The sequence below is a fragment of the Hylobates moloch genome, unplaced genomic scaffold (genome assembly GCF_009828535.3).
Source record: "Hylobates moloch isolate HMO894 unplaced genomic scaffold, HMol_V3 SCAFFOLD_10, whole genome shotgun sequence".
NCBI classification, from domain to species: Eukaryota; Metazoa; Chordata; class Mammalia; order Primates; family Hylobatidae; genus Hylobates; species Hylobates moloch.
The window spans coordinates 49,120,326-49,142,063 of record NW_026652285.1 but is presented as its reverse complement, the minus strand read 5'-3'; the positions used below and the strand labels follow the sequence as shown (position 1 = coordinate 49,142,063).

The 21,738-nt window shown below is 36.2% G+C and overlaps 1 protein-coding gene across 3 annotated transcripts in view; it reads right to left on the bottom strand.

The window, feature by feature from the left end:
• Positions 1 to 21,738, bottom strand: part of PCSK5 (proprotein convertase subtilisin/kexin type 5) — a 465,201-nt gene that overhangs the window by 274,194 nt on the left and 169,269 nt on the right. For all 3 annotated transcript variants that reach the window (XM_032164318.1, XM_032164319.2, XM_032164320.1), the window contains exons 6-7: positions 15,625 to 15,713; positions 11,835 to 12,007 (exon numbers count right to left, since the gene is read on the bottom strand). In XM_032164318.1, the coding sequence (XP_032020209.1) occupies positions 11,835 to 12,007; positions 15,625 to 15,713 (262 nt within the window). The remainder of the gene's footprint in view (positions 1 to 11,834; positions 12,008 to 15,624; positions 15,714 to 21,738) is intronic.

The following is a 21,738-nucleotide window of genomic DNA, read 5'->3' as shown; positions in this document are numbered from 1 at the left end:
TTAATATAAGGGCGGGGAAATATGTGTATGTTCACTTGTGTGTATGTACAAGCAATCTTTGCTTTCAGCAAACACTCCACATAATCCATCAGTTTTTAAATCTGGTGAATTGAAAAGGCATTTGATGATGGGAAGGGAAAATAGTGTTCAGAGTCTTCCTAAGAGACTAAACAGACATACGCCAATAGATGTCTATCAAATGTCTTGGTTTCCATCTGGACCCCTAAATACAATAGAGTCAGCATGGGATAAGATCCATAGTTTCAACAGAGAGTGAAGGGGCCAATGATCCTGATTTCACTGACTCTTCTTGACCATCCTTGACAATGGCTCTGTTCTGTTAGAATTCACTGGAAAGCTTTAATTGGTATTACTAAAGCCGAAGAAACTCAAAGAAAAATGACTTGAACTTCAAAGTATACTTGTAGATAAAATGACAAAGCAAACCCTATAAGCTATGCTCCTAAAATATCTACAAAAAACTGCATGATTTCTCCAGAAAAAAAGACTAAGATAAATGCCAAACCAGTGCTTGGCACATAGTGGGTATTTAAGAAATACTTCTTTTTTTTTTTTTTGAGATCTCGCTTGAGTCTCACTCTGTTGCCCAGGCTGCAGTGCAGTGGCCCAATCTCAGCTCACTGCAACATTGGCCTCCCGGGTTCAAGCGATTCTCCTGCCTCAGCCTCCTGAACAGCTCGGATTATAGGCGTGCACCACCACGCCTAACTAATTTTTGTATTTTTAGTAGAGATGGAGTTTCACCATGTTGGCCAGGATGGTCTCGAACTCTTGACTGCAAGTGATCCACCTGACTTGGCCTTCCAGAGTGCTGTTATAACAGGCATGAGCCACCGTGCCCGGTCTTAAAAAATATTTGAGTAAAATAATAAAGGGAATACTGGTAACCTTAATATAGGCTTTTCTAACTATGAAAAAGATTCCATTTCAAGTTTTTTTCTCTTCTTCTAAAAAATGTTATTAAACACACTTGTCAGGAAATTGTGAAATGCTGTCAATATTATACACCTGCTGATGAATATCAATTGCACCAAGTGTATTAAAATCCAATTGGGGCAAAAAAGATGATTCCAAGGCAACTAGACTGTGCTACAGTAAGTCTTCTTATTGTGGGCTGTTTACTCTGCCCTAGCTTACCAGATTCTGTAAACCGAAGGGACTTTGGAAGTTTGCTTGCACTTTATTTAGAACATTTATTCATCATTATACAGTGAGCTCCCCAAAGACAAGGGCTGAGTGCTATTCATCTTTCCCTACCATCTAGAAAAGTGCCTGGAATATTATAACCCCTCAGTGAATGCCTCTTCGATGCAACCAGGAATAAATGAATGAAGAAAGAAACAATCATAGAAAATTTTAGGGTCTTAGCTTCTTATTCTGACACAAACCTTGGGGTCATCTACAGCTGAAACACTGTCAACTCACTCACTTGTTTTATAAAATCATTTTCCTATTTAGGACTGACTGGGAAGATGAAGCCAAGAATGTTCCCTCAGAGAACACTTTGCTGGTCATGCCAAGGAGCCAAGCCAAAGGCTCATCACGGTAAATGCAACTGTGTGAGTCTGAATGAGAGAAACTTTTAAACTGTCCTTTCCTGAGATGACGTGTAAAATTTCAGTTCTGAGACCCTGGCAAAACTGACAAAGAACCTGTGAGAGAACCTATATGCCCTACTAAGAAGCCTAGGATTTTCCTTGTCAGTCATAAGGAGCAGTGATGAGTTTTAAAGAGAAAAAAAAAATGACAAGATTTGCCTATGAAAATACTTCATTGACTGCAGTATTCAGGCAGAATTGAAAGTTTAAGCTCAAGCTGGGAAGTTTGGAAAGTATCTTATAGTAGAAGTCTGTATGAGAGATTTGTTTCTAACTGTGAGGACAAGAAGGCAGATGGATTTCATAAGGTTTTAGGAAACAGTACATCCAAGACTTACTAGATGACTAGCATGAAGAATGGAAGAAATCTCAGGGTTAGGAAGGGAGACTGGGTGAATGGGAGTGCCAGCAACAAGTGAGAGAATACATAAATATTGATAAAAGTAACCCCTAATATTACTTCTAGTTCCAATGTTTGGACTCTAAAGGTCTAATGACTTTAGGTGAATTGCACAAAGTAATTCCACAAATTTTAAAATGAAGTTGAATTTAAAAGCAATTCAAAAAAGTAATAAAAAGAAAAACTTCTATGTAGTTAAAGTCGAGAACCGTGGTTAAATGCATCGTTTTACTACAGGACTTCTCAGAGCCCTTAATATGCTTTTATTTATTTATTTATTTTTATTTATTTATGTATTTATTTATGTATTTATTTATTTTTGAGACAGAGTTTTGCTCTTGTTGCCCAGACTGGAGTGCAATGGTGCAATCTTGGCTCACTGCAAACTCCGCCTTCTGGGTTCAAGTGATTCTCCTGCCTCAGCCTCCTAAGTAGCTGGCATTACAGGTGTGGGCCACCATGCCCAACTAGTTTTTGTATTTTTAGTACAGACAGGGTTTCACCATGTTGGCCAGGCTGGTTTTGAACTCCTGACCTCAGGTGATTTGCCCACCTAGGCCTCCCAAAGTGCTGGGATTACAGGCGAGAGCCACCACGCCCAGCCTTAATATGCTTTTAAATCTTCAAAAGGAGCATCTAATAAGTAGTGTTTCTTAAGTATACTTGACAATAAAACCTCTCTACCCCCAACCCCTTTTGCCTATCATTTTATTAAATTAGTGGTTTATGCCATATACTTTAGGAAATATTATCTTTGATATTTTGCCCACTTATATAGGCCATTCTTTTGTAATAATCTCAAGATTACATAATGACCTTCTGTAAGGGTTACTCAGCAACATGAGATTTAGAACAATAAAAATTTTATGGTATTTTGCATGATTAGTCAGTATTTGGTTTTTATTACCTTTGCCCATTTTAAATAGTGATAATGACTAAGATTCATAACTAAAATATTTAGAGACTTTACATTGTTACAGGAGCTCTGCTGAATATTTTACAGGAATTAATCATATAATCCTCACAACATTACTATAAAGCATTTACTAGCATTTAGCTCCAGTTTAATATAGAAACAAACTGATCCTCAGAGAGGCTAATTAACCTGAACATGATACAAAAGTGCTGGAATTCATATTTCCAAATCCAGGGTCTGCGTACTTTAACCACCATACTACACCATGTATGTTTATAACATTTCTAGAATACCAAGCAAAAATAATACCAGTGTGATCCTTAAGTAAATTATCTCAGTACATGCATCAAATCGGCATGGAAGTCATTTGTAAATTCATTCACTCATTCATCCTTTCTTCACTAAACCCTTGTTGAGTGCCAGATACCATTGTGGGTACTTGGGTACAGTAGAACAAGCATGGAAGAGACAATGAGATCAGTAGAAATAATCAATAGAAGGAGGTATAATAATTGCAAAGAAGGGATTCTGAAGGGCTGGAGTGCATGTGTGTTACATTGTATATAGGGAAAACCAGCGAAGACTTTTAAAAAAACAAGTTAGATGAGAGCTCAGAGAAGCATGGGGTTTTGTATATAGGGGTCACTGTGACCTTGTCAAAAAGCAGCTTCAGTGGATTGCTGGGGTGGAGTCCTGAAGCAGTGGCTTCCAGAAATAATGGAAAAAGAAAGTTGGAGGATGGCAAGGTGGGACAACGGCTTCAGGGAATCTCATTCTAAAGGGAAAAAAAGGAGAAATGAGGCAGTATTAGGGAGGAGATAAGAAACCGAATCCAGCAGCACATCAAAGCTAATATACCATGATCAAGTTGGGATGCAGGGCTGGTTCAAGCATGCAAATCAATAAATGTTATTTACCACATAAACCTAATTAAAAGCAAAACCTACATGATTAACTCAATAGAGACAGAAAAATATTTCAATATAATCCAACATCCCTTCATAATAAAAACCCTCAACAGACTAGGCATCAAAGGAAGTTACCTCAAAATAATAAGAGCCATCTATGACAAACTCACAGCCAACAACGCACTGAACAGTCAAAAGCTGGAACCATTCCCCTTGAGAACTGAAACAAGACAGGGAATGCCCACTCTCAACACTCCTATTCAGCACAGTACTGGAAGTCCTTGCCAGAGCAATCAGACAAGAGAAAGAAATAAAAAGCATCCAAATAGGAAAGGACGTCAAACTATTTCTCTTTGCTGATGATACGATTCTAGACTTGGAAAACCCTGAAGACTCCACTGAATGGCTCCTGAAACCAATAAACAACTTCAGTGAAGCTCCAAGATATAAAACCAACGCACGAAAATCAGTAGCATTTTTATACACCAATAATGTTCAAGTTAAGAACCATATAAAGAATGCAATCCGGCCACTGTGGTGGCTCACGCCTGTAATCCCAGCACTCGGGAGGCCAAGGTGGGCAGATCACCTGAGGTCAGGAGTTCGAGACCAACCTGGCCAACATGGTGAAGCCCCATCTCTACTAAAAATACAAAAATTAGCTGGGCATGGTAGTGCACACCTGTAGTCCCAGCTACTTGGGAGTCTGAGGCAGGAGAATCATTTGAACCCCAGAGGCAGAGGTTGCAGTGAGCCAAGATCACACACGCCACTGCACTCCAGCCTGGGTGACAGAGTGAACTCCATCTCAACTTAAAAAAAAAAATGCAATCCACCCACAATAGCCACATACACATAATAAATACCTAAGGATGCGTCTAACCAAGGTGAAAGATGTCTACAAGAAGAATTAGAAAACACTGCTAAAAGAAATCAGAGATGACACAAACAAATAGAAAAAACACTCCATGCTCATGAATTGGAAGAATCAATATTGTTAAAATGGCCATACTCCCTAGAGAAATTTATAGATTCAATGCTTTTCCTAACAAACTATCAATGTCATTTTTCACAGAACTAATAAAAACTATTCTAAAATTCACATGGAACCAAAAAAGAGTCCAAATGGCCAAAGTGATCCTAAGCAAAGAGAACAAAGCCAGAGGCATTACATTACTTGATATAAACTATACTAAAAGCCTACAGTAACCAAAACAGCATGACATTGGTACAGAAACAGCCATGTAGACCAATAAAATATAATAGAGAATCCAGAAATAAAGCCACACATCTACAGCAATCTGATTTTCAACAAAGTCAACCAAAAAATAGCAATAGAGAAAGGACTCCTTATTCAATAAATGGTGCTGGGATAAGTAATAGAGAAAGGACTCCCTATTCAATAAATGGTGCTGGGATAACTGGCTAGCCTTACACAGAAGAATGAAACTGGACCCCTACCTTTCGCCATATACAAAAATTAACTCAGGGTGGATTAAAGATTTAAATGTAAGACCTCAAGCTATAAGAATCCTAGAGGAAAATCTAGGAAATGCCATTTTGGATATGGGTCTTGGGAAAGAATTTGTGACCAGGTTCTCAAAAGCAATTGTAACAGAAACAAAAGTTGACAAGTTGGATCTAATTAAACTAAAAAGCTTCTGCACAGCAAAAGAAATTATCAATAAATCTACAGAATGGGAGAACATATTCACAAACTACACATCCAACAAAAGTCTAATATCCAGGATCTATAAGGAACTTAAATAATTCAACAATCAAAAAACAAACAACCCCATCAACAAATGCGCAAAAGACATGAACAGACACTTCTCAATAGAGGACACACATGCAGACAACAAACATGAAAAAAATTTCCACATCACTAATCATCAGAGAAATGTAAATCAAAACCACAATGGGATACCATCTGTGGAAAGCAGTCTGGAGACTTCTCAAAGAACTTAAAACAGAGCTACCATTCAACCTAGCAATTCCATTACTGGGTATATATCCAAAAGCAAATAAGTTGTTCTACCAAAAAGACACAAGCACTCATATGTTCATTGTAGCGCTATTCACAATAGTGAAGACATGGAATCAAGCTAGGTGCCCAATCAATGGTGGATTGGATAAAGAAAATGTGGTACACATACACCATGGAATACTACATGGCCATGAAAAAGAATAAAACCATGTCCTTTGCAGCAACATGAATACAGTTGGAGGCCATTATCCTAAGCAAATTAACACAGGGATAGAAAATCAAATACTGCATGCTCTCACTTATGAGTGGGAGCTAAACAGTGGGTACTCATGGACATAATGATGGGAACAACAGACACTGCAGATTGTGGGGAGGGGAGAGAGGAGGGGGCGGATGGGTTGAAAAACTATCTGCTGGGTACTATGCTCACTACCTGGGTGAGCCTCAGCATCACACAGTTTACCCATGTAACAAACCTGCACATGTACCCCTGAATCTAAAATAAAGTTGAGATTATTTTTAAAAAGACCAAAGAGGGAGTCTCCTCTTGTTCTTTTAAGACAGGAGGATGAACAGTACAAATGGATATTGATGGTAATAATAGAGTTGAGGGAGAAATTTTGATAAAACAATTTTTTTGAGGCAGGTCTTTGATGGGGTGACATGGGGTAGGGTCCAGTGAACAAATGGAGGAGGTGGCCTTAGGTGGAAGATGAACAATTAATTCACCAAAGTAACAGAAGAAAAACTAGAGTATGTGGCCACAGACAAAGGTGGAAGGTCAGGTGTGCCAAAAAAAATCAAAATGACAACATGTAACAGAATTTACCAGATTTCTTTGAAGCCTATGTTTTGTCTTCTTTGGCTAGGCTGAATTTCTGTTTTTTCTCCCTATAAATTGGGAGAAACAGTACCTATCTTTTGAGATCATCATGAAGATTAAATGTTATTTAAGTCCCAGAAGATGACTATAGTATAATAAACTGGATAAAATGTTAAATATTCATGTTGCTATTATTATTACTATTAATTGTATGCAGCCCAAATTATACAACTCTAACTCTTGCACTTAATTTTATAGCTCCTTAGAAGAAAGAGCACGTTGTCAACTGTGACATGGTTTGTTTAACATAGTTTCTCTAATGTAATTTTGCCACATTAATTCTAAAAGGGCTATAAATTGAATCAATTCTGATTTTGTTAAAGTCTCTGAAAACAGTGTTACATTCTTTGAGCCAAATGCTTATCTTATAGTAAACAAGTAGGGAGCATTTTGAAATTCAATATTTGCTACATTTTTTCATTAGCTTGCAGAAAGAATGGATGCAATCAATACTTGGATGCCTTGAGCAAAATGTATTTATTTCCTCTGTGAAAATCTCTCTTGATACTTCGGCTTATCTATTGCTGCCTGAAGTCTCTGATGGTCTTGATGCTGCTGCCACCCTGGTCTAACATTCTCCTGGACCACTTCAATCTTCCAGTCATGCCTCTTCATCTCTCACCCCATACAGTTACTGTTTACACAGCAGTGATCTTTTAAAATTGTGTAAGGTCAGGCCACAATTCTGTTTAGTCTTTCATGGCTTCCTATAACAGAACACAATTCATATGCCCACCATGATTTAGAAAGCCTTGCTGAGCTGGCCCCTGCCTTCCCCTCCAACACATCTCCCTTGGCCCTCTTACTGTTCCACCTTGCCCCCAACACCTACATCAGTATTGTGTTCTGGAAATACACCTAAATCTTTCCCTACCTGGGGTTCTTTGCTCTTTCTGTTCCTTCTGCATATAATAGCTCTTCATACGATGGGCTTGTTATCATTTATGTCTCTGTTCAAACATCACCTCCTCAAAAAGGATGTTCTGTCTTCCCTAACTAAGGCAGCTGTGCTTTCCCTCAGCAGAAATCAGTTTACTTTTATTCATACACTTACCCTCAGCTGAAATAGTCTTGATTGTTTCTATCCTTGTTTCCTGTTTTGTTGCTAGAATGTAGGAACTTTTATGTATTACATAGAAGATGCAGATGTCTTTTTCACCCCTTTATCTACAGTAAATAGAAAGTGGGAGCTTGCTAAGCTTAATATGATGAATAAATAAATTCCAATCCCTACATTTTTGTAGATGATAAACCCCAATAGGCCAGAATGACTTTAGGCTGCTGCATAGGTTTTCAGCCAGCTAATTGAAGGAATTATTTTATCAGTCATTTATTTCTTCATCCCCCAAGTAATTAAGCCAACAAATCACTTATTTATTTCTTTGTTGTACCCTATAATCGAATATTGTATTAAGTTTTTAATTCAATTATTTTCTTTATCTTTGACAATGTGTGTGACACAAAAATGCAAATAATAATACTATCAAAGAATATAAAATTTCCTGTCTCACTTGATGCCTCATAAAAAAGATTTATTTAACCTGGAAAAGAGAAATATACTGCTTAAAACATTAAATTATATATTAATAGATATTTAGAGGAACATCCTTTGGGAAAATACAAACAAAATTCAGGACTACAAACACGGATAACTAGACTGAATTTATATATCCAGAGGCTATCTCATTGAAATTGAAGATATGCTTTTAAAGGCAAGTGAAATTGAAGGTTTGTACAGACATAGGAAGAACAAAATAAATGACACTACAGAGCTCAGGAAGGCTACACTGACTTGCATCTTATTATTAATTATTATTATTATTATTATTATTTTATTGAGACGTAGTCTTACTCTGTCACCCAGGCTGGAGTGCAGTGGCATGATCTTGGCTCACTGCAACCTCCACCCCCTGGGTTCAAGTGATTCTCCTGCCTCAGCCTCTTGAGTAGCTGGGATTACAGGCACCCGCCACCACACCCGGCTAACTTTTGTATTTTTAGTAGACATGGGATTTTGCCATGTTGGCTAGGCTGATCTGGAACTCTTGACCTCAGGTGATCCGCCCTCCTTGGCCTCCCAAAGTGTTGGGATTACAGGCATGAGCCACCATACCTGGCCTGCATCATATTATTTTTAATCTACCCCAACAGGTAGCTTAATGATCAGGAACTAGGCAGTGTGGAAATGGTATAGGAGAGAAGGATGATGGACTGAGGACACATTTAAATAGTTTTATAGGAGGACATGATCTTTTCTATGAAAAATAAAATGTATTTATTATATTTCAGGTATTATAGTAGTTGCTTTATATGCATTATCATCTCATTTTGCATTTATAACATCTCTGTGAGTACTATTAGTGTCCTACCTTAGATGAGAAAATGGAAGCAGAGAGGTAATTTGATCTACATAAGGTTAGAGAGAAGTAAATGGCAAATATTGGACTCAATCCTAGCCTAACCTGAAAGCCTATTTGTATTAAACACATGAAAACGCTATCTTCTTGACCTCATCACATTTAAATGCATCACCGCGGTTTTTCCATATTTAGATGTGCGATGCTATGAGCCAAAAAACAATTTGTTCTTATTGGTAGTTATTTCTTTTGTTACTACCTCAACTCTAAAAGCAAGTGGTTTGATTTAAAACTGAATTCCTTTTTTTCCCTAAGTAAAACCTTGGAAGATCTTCAGTGGAATGTTGAATTAATTATGGTATCTCTATACTCTAAAAATTTTGAAACAAATAAAATAAATGAGTTCTATTCTTAAGGGTTGCCCCAGAAGGATGCCTAGGGTAGACCGTTAGGTGCAAATAGTAATGTGCAGAGGTATATAATCTCTGTTTGCATGTTAATATGCACAAGAGTATGGAAACATGTAGCTTACACTCTTAACAGTGGTTACCCAGTTGGGTGGGGAAATCTATTAAGTTCATCTTTACACTCATTTGTGTATAATCTATACCAATAAGCATAGGTTACTTTCATAATTAATAATCAATATAAAGTAAATTTCCTCCAAATTATTTCTAAATATAATCTTCCTAATGTGTTGGAATAATTTTCTCAGGAGATTTTGTTTCTAATCTTAACCCCTTTTTACTCTTCTTTTAACCAAAGTACCACATTTTTAATTTTTTACACACTAAGCTTCCAGTTAATATTTCCACTGAATGAAAGACTCCCCAGCAAAAATAAATTTTAAAATTGTTGGTTCATGTGTTCTGCTTCAGTGACATGCCTACTAGTCTGTTAGTAAAACCAGCTATTGAACATGGGGCATTCTTTATATATACATGTGCAGTCATGAAGTTATGTGTATTACTAATTTAAGTATTTTCAGATTAATGAGAAAGTCCAGATTGCTCTTTACTATAAGAGCCATGTACATACAATTTTATGATTAAATATGAACAGTGCTTGGTTTACTTAATTTGAATGATCATTCTATTGAAAACATAGAGATCATAGCAATTTGTAGTCTGTGGCTTCAGTAATGAAATCACCAGATTACACAGAACTATATTCATTTGCTGTTAAGACACCTTGAAAGAAAACTTCTAGACAATGAGTTAAAACATTATCCTACGGTTTAAAAGACTCTAATACAGGAAGCTGAAAATTGACAAAGAGCTAAAAAAAAGTGAATGTTTTAACCAAACCTGAACTATCAATTCAGCTAGGAAGTACCTATAAAATAAGTATATAATTTTATCCTCCAGTCTACTTCTGAATAATTAGAAGACAGCTTAGCTCAGTCTTCTATTAAAACCTAACAAAAATCCCATGAAGATGTGGGCAAATCATTATTATTTTTACTCCAGTTGCAACATTACATTAATCAACAATGCCACTGTAAGTATCTGAGCTGGATATTTAACAACCCTGTGGTTAGCATCATTTGTAGTTAATTACATTTGATTCAACAACTTTTATTGAATACTCACTAGAATTCAATGCACTGTCTAGGTTTTGCAAAGCCCATGAAGATGTGTGGAGCACAAGTGCCGCTCTCTAGGAACTCGCAATTTAGTAAGGAAGATATACCCAGAACTAACTCTGATAGAAAGCACAGTATGATAAGAATTCTATGTAACACTGTAAGAATATAAAGCATAGGTAGGGGCTGTTTATAGTTAATTCTACTTTGGGCAGTGAGAAGGCTTCTGGGGAGAGGTAAACCTTTTTTAGCTGGGGCTTGATGGTCAAACAGGATTTGGCTTACAGTGGGAGGACTTGGGGATGAGGCACGGGAGCTATGCAGGAGGAACAAGGGAAGCATTCTGTGCTGATGGATAGGAGTGGAGCACGTCCACATTATAAGGAGTAAAAGAGAGGAGGAAGAAAAAGGAGGTTAGGGCCAGATCAATAATGGCCTTAAATGAACAAGACTAATTATATGCTTTAAATCACCCAAAGGTCCATTCACGAATAAGAAAAAGACATTACTTCCGGTGAAGCTCTCCTCCTTTCATGATTACAAAGATTAGTATCCTTACTTTTAAAATTTAATTTAAATAAGACAGGGTTTCTTAAGATCTGTAATTTGAAATAGACATTTTATTACATTAGATTATATGGTTAGTTTTTTGGGGGAGAGTGGTCAATCAATTTTTTGGTGTAATTAAGGAAAAGAACGATGCATTAAGCTACTTGGTTGTAGCGATCAGGAGCTGGAACACAAATAATATTGTCCTGGGACAGAGGTGAGAGAAAGTAGGGAAAGTATTAAAAAAGGGAGATGCCCCAAGGGGCATCACTAGGCAATCTATTTACGTTACCTAGAGAGTGTTAAATATCTTCACTCAATTTCACAGTCCTAAGAATTTATTTCTCCGAATGCAAGATTAACGTATTAACATATTTTCCTTGAAAGAATTTAAGCACTGTAACATACCTCTGTTCTCTTCAGAAGAAACTCTCTAGCTCTTAGCTCACTGGCAGAACAGAAATAACTCACAATCCCAAATGTTCACCACCTCTTTCCATTAGCCTACCTGCTGGTTCAGCCTAAGAGCTCCATCCAGTTCTCTAGACTGCAGCTGGAAACCCATAGATTCTTCATATGAGAATCATCACCCATCCACACGGTATAAGCCTCCATGCTTTTAAAACCTACCATTCTAACGCCGTTTTCAAAGGCTTGCCGGGTGAGGGGGGCTGGTCCATCCACAGTCTTGCCATCATCATCTGGGCCCCAGCTGGCGCTGTAAATGTGCACGTGCTGGGGGTTGAAGCTAACTGATTTTGCTTCAACCATGTCCGTGACATCTCCATCCAGCATTCGCACTCCTTCAACACAGAAAGGAGAACTAGCTCATTACAGGGCTTCACTACACAACACTCAAAGAACAGAGTTGCAGGATTCTCGGGGGGAAGAATACATTTTTAATCAACACTTAAGTGAGCATATCTTTCCCCAGCAAAAGGATAACGTATACTTTGCAGGCAGTATCTTGGGCAGAAAGGATGGCATATTGTATATAAAAGAGCAAAACTTCAATTTTTTTTATCCATCATTTTCTTTTTCTAAGGTTCCTTTCCTTATAACAGCTGCCACAGTTTCTCCCTTCTCATCCCTCTCTTGAGTGAGTACTTGACAAAGAGACCTTCAAGCAATCCATCTCCCTTAAACTCTTTATTGAATAACTTGTGTTCATAATTGATATAAAACATTCTATCTAATCTTAGCAGTCATATACTATTTGGAAAGCTGCCAAGGTAGGATGGTCTCGTGTCCTCCATATTTAATATTAGCCCCAATCATAAGATTGATGTGAACTTAATGTTTCTTTTTTTGCTAAGTTATTTATGTCAAATAATAAATAAGAATAATCTCTGTGGATGTAACATTTCAAATAATTCTCAAAGGGTTTTAGCAATGTTTAGTTATTAATCTTCATTTAAGTATATTTCTATCAAACAGATAGGAATTTACTATTAACCCTATTTTGCAAAAAGAGACATTAAGATACTCAGAAATAAATTCTATGCCAAATGTCAGGCTTTCCTTTTTTCCTTTTATTTTGGAGGCTCATAAAAACAACCACAACCAAGCATCTAATTGTTAAGTAAACATATCTCTCCTTCAGCTTAAACACCATCACTGAAACACTGTATCATATTGGTTATCGACAAACGGGGATTAAATAATAAAACTCCACATCAAACAGGTTTAGACAGAGACTATGTGAACTGAGGTGGGAATACTGGTAGAAATAAAAATATTATTGAAGGAACTATATCTTCTTTGTGCATTAAAAAAGTTTAACTTTTAACTATAAAACTTGCAAACAAAGAAAAATAGAAAGAACGAAGAATGAACATATATATATACATGGGCACTACTCAATAACTGTTAACATTTTGTCTCGTTTTCTTAATCCAAAAATATAAATATTAGGTTGAACCATTTTAAATTCCATGACAGATGTGACCCTTCATCCCTTAAAATTTTTTACAGAAAATAGGGAAATAAGTTCCCACTGTCATCTAACATCTAGCCAACATTCCATTCCCCTCCATGTATCTCTAAAGACATTGCATTTGGTTGTTAATGTCTCTTGACTGTCTTTCCTCTAGACTTTTGAATTTTTAATGGAGATGTGTGTTAACAGGAGAGGCGGAGAATGAAAGCTGTGAACAAGTTCCATTAAAAATTTTGGGGACGGGCACGGTGGCTCATGCCTGTAATCCCAGCACTTTGGGAGGCTGTGGCGGGTGCATCACGAGGTCAGGAGATCCAGACCATCCTGGCTAACACGGTGAAACCCCGTCTCTACTAAAAATACAAAAAATTAGCCGGGCGTAGTGGCGGGTGCCTATATTCCCAGCTACTCGGGAGGCTGAGGCAGGAGAATGGCATGAACCCAGGGGGCGGAGCTTGCAGTGAGCCGAGATCGCGCCACGGCACTCCAGCCTGGGGCACAGAGCGAGACTCCGTCTCAACAACAACAACAACAACAAAATTTGGAACGAAAATTGGAAAGTTTGTCCATGGTTTGTTTCGTGTGAGTAAAAAACCCTACATAATGATCTCGATGTACTGCATCCTAACACTGGTTTAATTTAATTTAAATATTCAAAATTCATCTGCAAGTTTTTTAGCAAAGAAAGATGAACGACTCCATCCTCTTACTTTCTGTTGAAAAGCATAAAATCAAACTATTTTATTGGTACAATGAGGTCTGAAATAAACACAGTAATTGCCCCAAATAAGCTCACTAGTGTTCTAAATGCCAACAGGAGAGTAGGGCATAACACTTGAATTCAGTTTCTATGTCATGCACGAAAAAATGCTTGTAAATCATACTTAGAGGGTGATGTTCATTTTCTAATAGAAATTTCACAAAACAAGAATTTTACTTTGTCAAGTTTAAAGATAAAAGGCTGCTTTTTCCTCATTTAACTCCAAGCCTTCATGCCTTGGGTATGGGGGTTAAATTTATTATTCAGAATGCTCTTGTTTTAGAACATTTTTGATTTGTTGCCATATATTCTTTTTTTTCTTTAATAAGGTTCTGTAAGCTAGGTCGTTGGTTTATCTGTGAGTTCACAAGTTCATCCTCTCATTTTTTAAAAATTATTAAGACTTCTGGGTTTGCGCTGGAGAGTATCGATAAGAACCTGGGGCTGTGTGTCTGTGTATGCGAGAAACTATATCCTGGACCATGAGAAGGGCTGACCTGGCAGCCTCTGATCTAATTCTCTTGGGATGATGAGGGGCCTCCAGAACTCTCATCATTCTTCAGGGAATGAAGAATTTTTTTTCTTTGCCTCTTTTCTTTAGCTCTTTCATATGCATTGTGCTTAATAAATAGCAGATGCTCCCCACTAATTAATTACTGCTTAACAAACTATCATACTCATAAGAATTCAGGGGAAAAAAAGGAAAGAAAGAGGTCAAATGCACTATGGACCGATATTCAAGGTAGTTTCAGAAAGCCTTTTCTTAGTTCTATTATTGTATACCTTAAATATTTCATGTTAGGGAATCTCTATATTTGTATTCCTATCCTAGAAAGAATTGTCATTTTTATTTTTTAGTTCCAACACTATTTCTCACTTGAAAACAAATAGTGCATTGGAAACAAGGAGGTCAACCTGGTTCCAGGAGCTTCATCTTTATGACGCCCTTAGGAGACCCCTAGGGAATACCTTCAGGCATAATGATAAAATCACGAGGATCCATAGAATCTATTACAATATTTTCTTCCCATTTGTGTGTGGCTGTTGCTTACAAAGATGATTACAAATGGGAAAGTTAAGAGTTTGCATTTATCAGTGCTTAAATTTATACTGCTTTGGCTGGGTCCTTATAGTAAGTATATGTATAATTGAGTTTGTACGTATACATGCCTGCATACAGATATAATCTGAATCATTCATGGAAACAGTATCACTATATTATGGGATTACAAAAGGAGATTTTTGCCATATATCATTTTAATTACAATTAAAAGGAACTTTTTAAAAGCCTAAGCCAAAGGAAAAAAAAACAAAAACAAAACCAGGATTTTCCACTTTGAGAGAATTACAAAATGCTCCTTTCCATAGAGATATTATGGCCTAATGTTTATATTATTAGTTCTTTCTAACCCAGGCACCAATTGTAGCATTTTGGTACAAATGTCAATGACCCCCATCTTCACTACTAGATAACATTTTTTTCAAGTCTGTTTAAAAGAAAAGTGTTTACAGTATTTTAGGGTGACTGCTTCAGAAGTCTTTAACTAAATATATTTAACAGTGCATGCTAACATGGTCATGTTGGGGCCAGCAATAGTTGAACACTATTAGGTAAAGATATGTCCAATCGTTTAACCTCCATTTAAAAAGGATTCTGAAAGCCAGTCAGCCAAAGAGCTAACTGGCGCATTTCTACATCCACGTGAGTTGGTTTCCCATACCTCCGATCTTGGCGTTGAAAGCAATTCCGACTGTGCAGTGCGAATTGTTTGCAGCGGCTGCCACTTCTCCAGCACAGCGAGTCCCGTGCCTGCAGGCAGAACACACACACTTTCTAAAGTAAGACACACCATTCTCACAAAGCCAACGCGTCACTGCTACCACTCAGAGTGGTGAAGAATGTACCCAGCTGTGGTGTTTCTGGAACTTCCTTCCCAAGTAGCACTTTGTCTTGTCCATGGCAAACTTCTAGCACTTAATTAGATTGTTTAGGATTATATTCTTGACATATTTATTTTTGATATCTTGCTTTCCCAACTGGACAATCTCCTTGAAAGCTAAAAGTTAGAAAACCTTCGTTTCTATATCCCCCAAACTTCTACTGATCCACATAGTTGTCACTGGATATATGTGCTACCAGATACTTGAAATGTGACTACTGCAACCTCATCTCAATTTTTTATTTAAGCTTAAGAACTAATACTCAAATCAATTATTAGAAAACTTAAGATGGGTATGAGAATCTGCTTTTTAAATTGTAAATTTAAATACAGATCAAGTATTTCCAATAACAATTTATTAGCAGAAACGTGATGTGCTTTAAATAAACACTGGATTTCAAAGATTTTGTATGCAAAAATGAAAAGGTAAAATATCTTATTAATCATTGTTTTATACCAGCTACATGTTAAAATATTTTATTTAATAAAATATGTTATCCACACTTATTTTACTTGTTTTTACCTTTTTACTTTTTAAAAGAAATGTGGATACTAGAAAATTCAAAAAATTATTTACCAAAAAAGCATCCTCTGTTATTTCTTGTCACAATAATTTTGTGCCTTGATCAGAGAAATCTTTTAGCTGAAAGAACTTCTAAGATCCTCTCTCAAGGATGGCAAAGAAGTTTTCAGTATAAAGCACAATTTGCTTAGAAACGGTGGCCTAAAACTGTGTGCTGAGAAGAATTCTAAAGTGTGACTGAGCCCAGAGAAAGAACACCAAGACTGACCTCTAATGTCTGCCATGCCTGCAGAAGGAGGATGTGACAGTCATTATGGTTTATCTGTCATTGCTAATGAAGTTAAATGCTCATCCCTTCTCTCATTTTTAGAGAGGAGGGCATCTAGGAGGACCAGGGATATGAAAAGGTATGTCGAGAGTAACACAGTTAACAGTGACAAAACTCAAGCCCCCAAATCCATTTCAGTGCTTTTAATTTTATAGCACAGCTGCCTCAGACCACTACTCTCTGTGCGACTATAATCAAGTTACTGCTTACGACTGATAGGTACACATGCAAGTTTACATAAAAGAGATATATACTGCTTTTTTCACTTAGTAATATTATGTATATCTTTCGAAATATTAATCTATATATTACTTTAATGGTTATTAATGTACAGCATAATTCCTTAAATGATATATATAAATGTTTGTGTAGTGTGTGTGTATCTGTCTATATATATACACACCATAAGCTTTTTAAAAAGTCCTCTTTTCCTGGAACTTTGCTCAGTTATTCAGTAATATTAACAAAATACAAAGAACAATCTTGAGTACAGATATCATTTTATGCCTTGGGACGAATTCCTAGAAGTAGAATTACTGGATCAAAGAGTAGAGAGTATGTTGTCAAATTGTTAACAGCACAAAAAAGTAATATAACCAAAACTCATAAAAGTTGCAAGATTGAAACAATTACTACACAATGAAAACTATAAAAAACGGATCAAAGAAATTGAAGAAAACACAAACAAATGAAAAGATGTTCCATGCTCCTGGACTGAAAGAATTAGTATTGTTAAAATGTTCATACTACCCAAAGCAACCTACAGATTCAATGCAATCCCTATCAAAATACCAATGACATTCTTCACAGAAATGGACAAAAAGTCCTAAAATTCATATGAAACCACAAAAGATTCCAAATAGCCAAAACAATCCCAAGCAAAATAACAAAGCTGCAGACTTTAAAATATACTAAAAGTTGTAGAAACCAAAACAGCATGGTACTAGCATAAAAACAGACACACAGACCAATAGAACAGAATAGAGAACACAGAAATAAATCTATGCATATACAGCCAACTGACTTTTGACAAAGGTGTCAAGAACATATACTAGGGAAAGGATAGGCTCTTCCATAAATAATGCTGGGAAATCTGGATATCCATATATAAAAGAATGAAACTATTACCCCCCACTCCCGTCCACCTTGCACCCTATATGGGAATCAAATTAAAATGTAAGATCTGAAACTATGAAACTACTAGAAGGACAATATTGAAGAAATGCTTTGGGACATTGGTCTCAGCAGAGATTTTTTTGAGTAACACCTCAAAAGCTCAGGCAACAAAAGCAAAAATAAATACATGTGATTATATAAAGCTAAAAACCTTCTGCAAAGCAAAGGAATCAATTAACAGAGTGAAAAGACAACTCACATAATGAGAGAAAATACTGGCAAACTCTCTTGTCTGACCAGGGATTAATAAACTGAATGTATAAGTAACTAAATAGCAAAAAGCCAAGTAATCCAATTTTAACATGGACAAATGATTTGAATACACATTTCACAAAAGAAGACATATAATTGGACTACGGGTATGTGAAGAAAACGCTCAACATCACTAATCATCTGGGAAATGCAAATGGAGCCACCATGAGGTATCTTACCCTGGTTAAGGTGACTATTATCAAAAAGACAGAAAGTAACAAATGCTGTAAAAAATGGATCAAAGAAATGATCGGATCAGAGAGTGCAGTGAAAAGAGAACACTGCTGGTGGGAATGTAAATTAGTATAGCCACTACAGAAAACAGTATGGCGGGTCCTGTAAAACCTAAGAATAGATCTAGCTTATCATCCAGCAATCCCATGGCTGGGTATATGTCCAAAATAAAGGAAGTCAGCCTATTGAAAAGATATCTGCACACTTATGTTTACTGCAGCACTATTCACAATAGCCAAGATAAGTGTCCATTAACAGATGAATGAATAAGAAAATGTGGTATATGTACACAATGGAATATTAGCCATAAAACAGAGTGAAATCCTGGCCAGATGCAGTGGCTCATGCCTGTAATCCCAACACTTTGGGAGGCCAAGTCAGGAGGATTACTTGAGCCCAGGAGTTCAAAGCCAGCCTAGGCAAGATGGGGAGACTGCGTCTCTACAAAAATAAAAAAGAAATTAGCCAGTAGCCAGGTGTGGTGGTGCACACCTGTTGTCCTACATACTCAGGAGTCTGAGGTGGGAGAATCACTTAAGCCCGGGAGATCAAGGCTGCAGTGAACCATGATCATGCCACTGTACTCCAGGCTGGCTGACAGAGCAAGACCCTGTCTCAAAAAAAAAAAAAAGAAAAAAAATTAAATCCTGACATTCTCAGCATGGATGGAACCGGAGGTCATCATGTTAAGTGACATCAGCCAGGAGCAGAAAGACAAATATCGCATGTTCTCACCCATATGTGAAAGCTAAAAAAGCTGATCACGAAGGTGGAGTAGAATGATGGTTAACAGAAGCTGGGAAGGGTAGGACAGTGTGGGGGATGAGGAGGCGTTGGGTAATAGGTACAAAAATACAGTTAGATAGAAGGAATAAGGTCTAGTGTTCAATAGCACAATAGAATGATAATAGTTAACATAGCTTACTGTATATTTCAAAATAGCTAGAAGAGAAGATTTGGAATATTACCCACAGAAAGAAGATAAATATTGAAGGCAATGGGTAACCTAGTTACCCTTATTTGATCATTATACATTGCATGCATATATTGAAACACCATATATAACCCATAAATATGTACAATTAGTATGTATCAATCAAAAATTTTTAACAAGAAAATAGTACTATAAAAAATTAAATTCTGTGCATGGCAAACAAAAAGGCCATAAGCCAAGCTGAATGACGTATGGAGAAAATACCTGGATAAACCCTGTGTACACACAACCCTGCATATGAGTTTTTCAATCTCTTTCATCCTTGACAATTCTACATGAAAATTGTTATCTCATTGTTTCCCTCCTCCTGCCCATTATATTCGATGTTGAAAATGTTTCAAATATTTATTAGCTATTTCCACTTCTTGCTTTGTAAATAACCTCTTCAATGCCCTTTGCCCAAATTTCTTAATTTCTTTCCTGTCATATCTGTCACAGATGTTTCCAAATTTGATATTTGGAACATACAATCTTATTTAGATCAATTTTGGGTTGTCATATACAATTTCATTTTTTTTTTAAGAGACGGGCTCTACAGGTGTGCACCACCACAGTAGGCTAATTTTTAAATTTTCTTGTAGAGATAGGGTCTCACTATGTTACTCAGGCTAATCTCCAACTTCTGGCCTCAAGTGATTCTCACATCTTAGCCTCCCAAACCAATGGGATTACAGACTATCTTTAATTTTAATGTACTCGTAATTATCTTCCCATTCTGGCATTTGGTTATATCATTTTAATCATCAAAAAATGATCAATTTAAAACATTTTTCAAAAATTTTAAAGATCGATACATAAGAGATGTACACATTTTCAGTGTACATGTGATAATTTAATACAGTCACATAATTTGTAAAGATCAATTCAATGTAATTGGGACATCTATCACCTTAAATATTTGTCTTTTCTTTATGTTAGAAACATTTGAATTATTCTTTTCGATAATTTGAGATATACAATAGATTATTGTAAATTATAATCAATTGTAAACTATGATCGATTTTTAAAAGAAAAATTTTTATTTTGGAAACTCCAAGCTCAACTATTAATTTTCCCCCAAACCTAGCAATTATTACCTATAATCCTTCATTGGGCTTCATAAGTTATTTTTATTCCAATGTGTAATTCCTTTAATGAGACTACTGTTCTTACAGTTCATTGTATCTATTATTAATTAATGCCCAGTGCTACTGAACCACAAGGGCCTCTATTTTGAAATTCAGCTCTGGTTTATTATTTGGCCCATGGGTTACTTGTAAGTATGTTTTGATATTTTTAAATACATGTGGGTAGTTATCTTTTGATATGAATAATAATCTGATTAACTTGCGATAAAACAATATTACTTCTATGAACCAATTCTTTGGATTTTGTGAGATTTACCCAATGGCCAAGTTTGTGATCAATGTTAATAAATGTTCCATGTGTTTGAAAATGATGTATATTCTCCAATTATTCTTTATGTGTCCATCATATCAAGCTTATTTTACTGTTGGTTTGTTAATATGCTTTGTAGTTTTATCAATTTTGTTTTACTTAGAATGGAATTATTAATCTTTCTAATGAAACACACCATTTATAAATATGTAGTAACACTGGCTCTTGCAGTTAAAAAAAGATATTTAGTGACTAATTTGTATACATATATTTTTTACTTTCAAATACTCTATGTTCATATTAGTTATATCTCTTATTCTAACTTGGTCTTTTTTGAAACTAGACTTTCGATGAGTCTTTAACTAGAGAGTAAGACCATTTATAGTAACTGTGTTTATTGATATATTCATGTTCATTTCTGTAACCTTTTCCCCTATACCAGCTTGGTTGTTATGTATTCTGTTATTTAGTGGCAATCTTAGGTATTTAATCACAAATACCTGACAACAAAGTCTAACGTTATCAGTCCTCTTTTTCCAAACAATACAGACTTTAGACTGATTTAACCCTGATTACTCATCTTTTATACCCATGTACAAGCTTCTTATGATTATAATGATACCCTGTATTTTTTAACCCTAGAAATTAATTAGTTACTAATCTGAACAGTGTTTGTCTAGATTTACAAATACAATTGACCCCTGAACAGCACAGAACTTCTTGGGTCCACCTATATATGGATTTTCTTCCACCCCTCTCACCCCTGAGACTGCAAGACCAACCCTTCCTCTTCCTCCTTAGCCTATTCAATATGAAGGCAATGAGGATGCAGACCTTTATGATGATCCATTTCCACTTAATGAATACCCAAATAATTTTCCTTTATGATTCTCTTAATAACATTTTCCTTTCTCTAGCTTGTTTAATTGTAAGAATATAGTATATAATACATGTAACATACAAAATATGTGTTAATTGGTTATTTTTATCAATAAGGCTTCCAGTCAACAG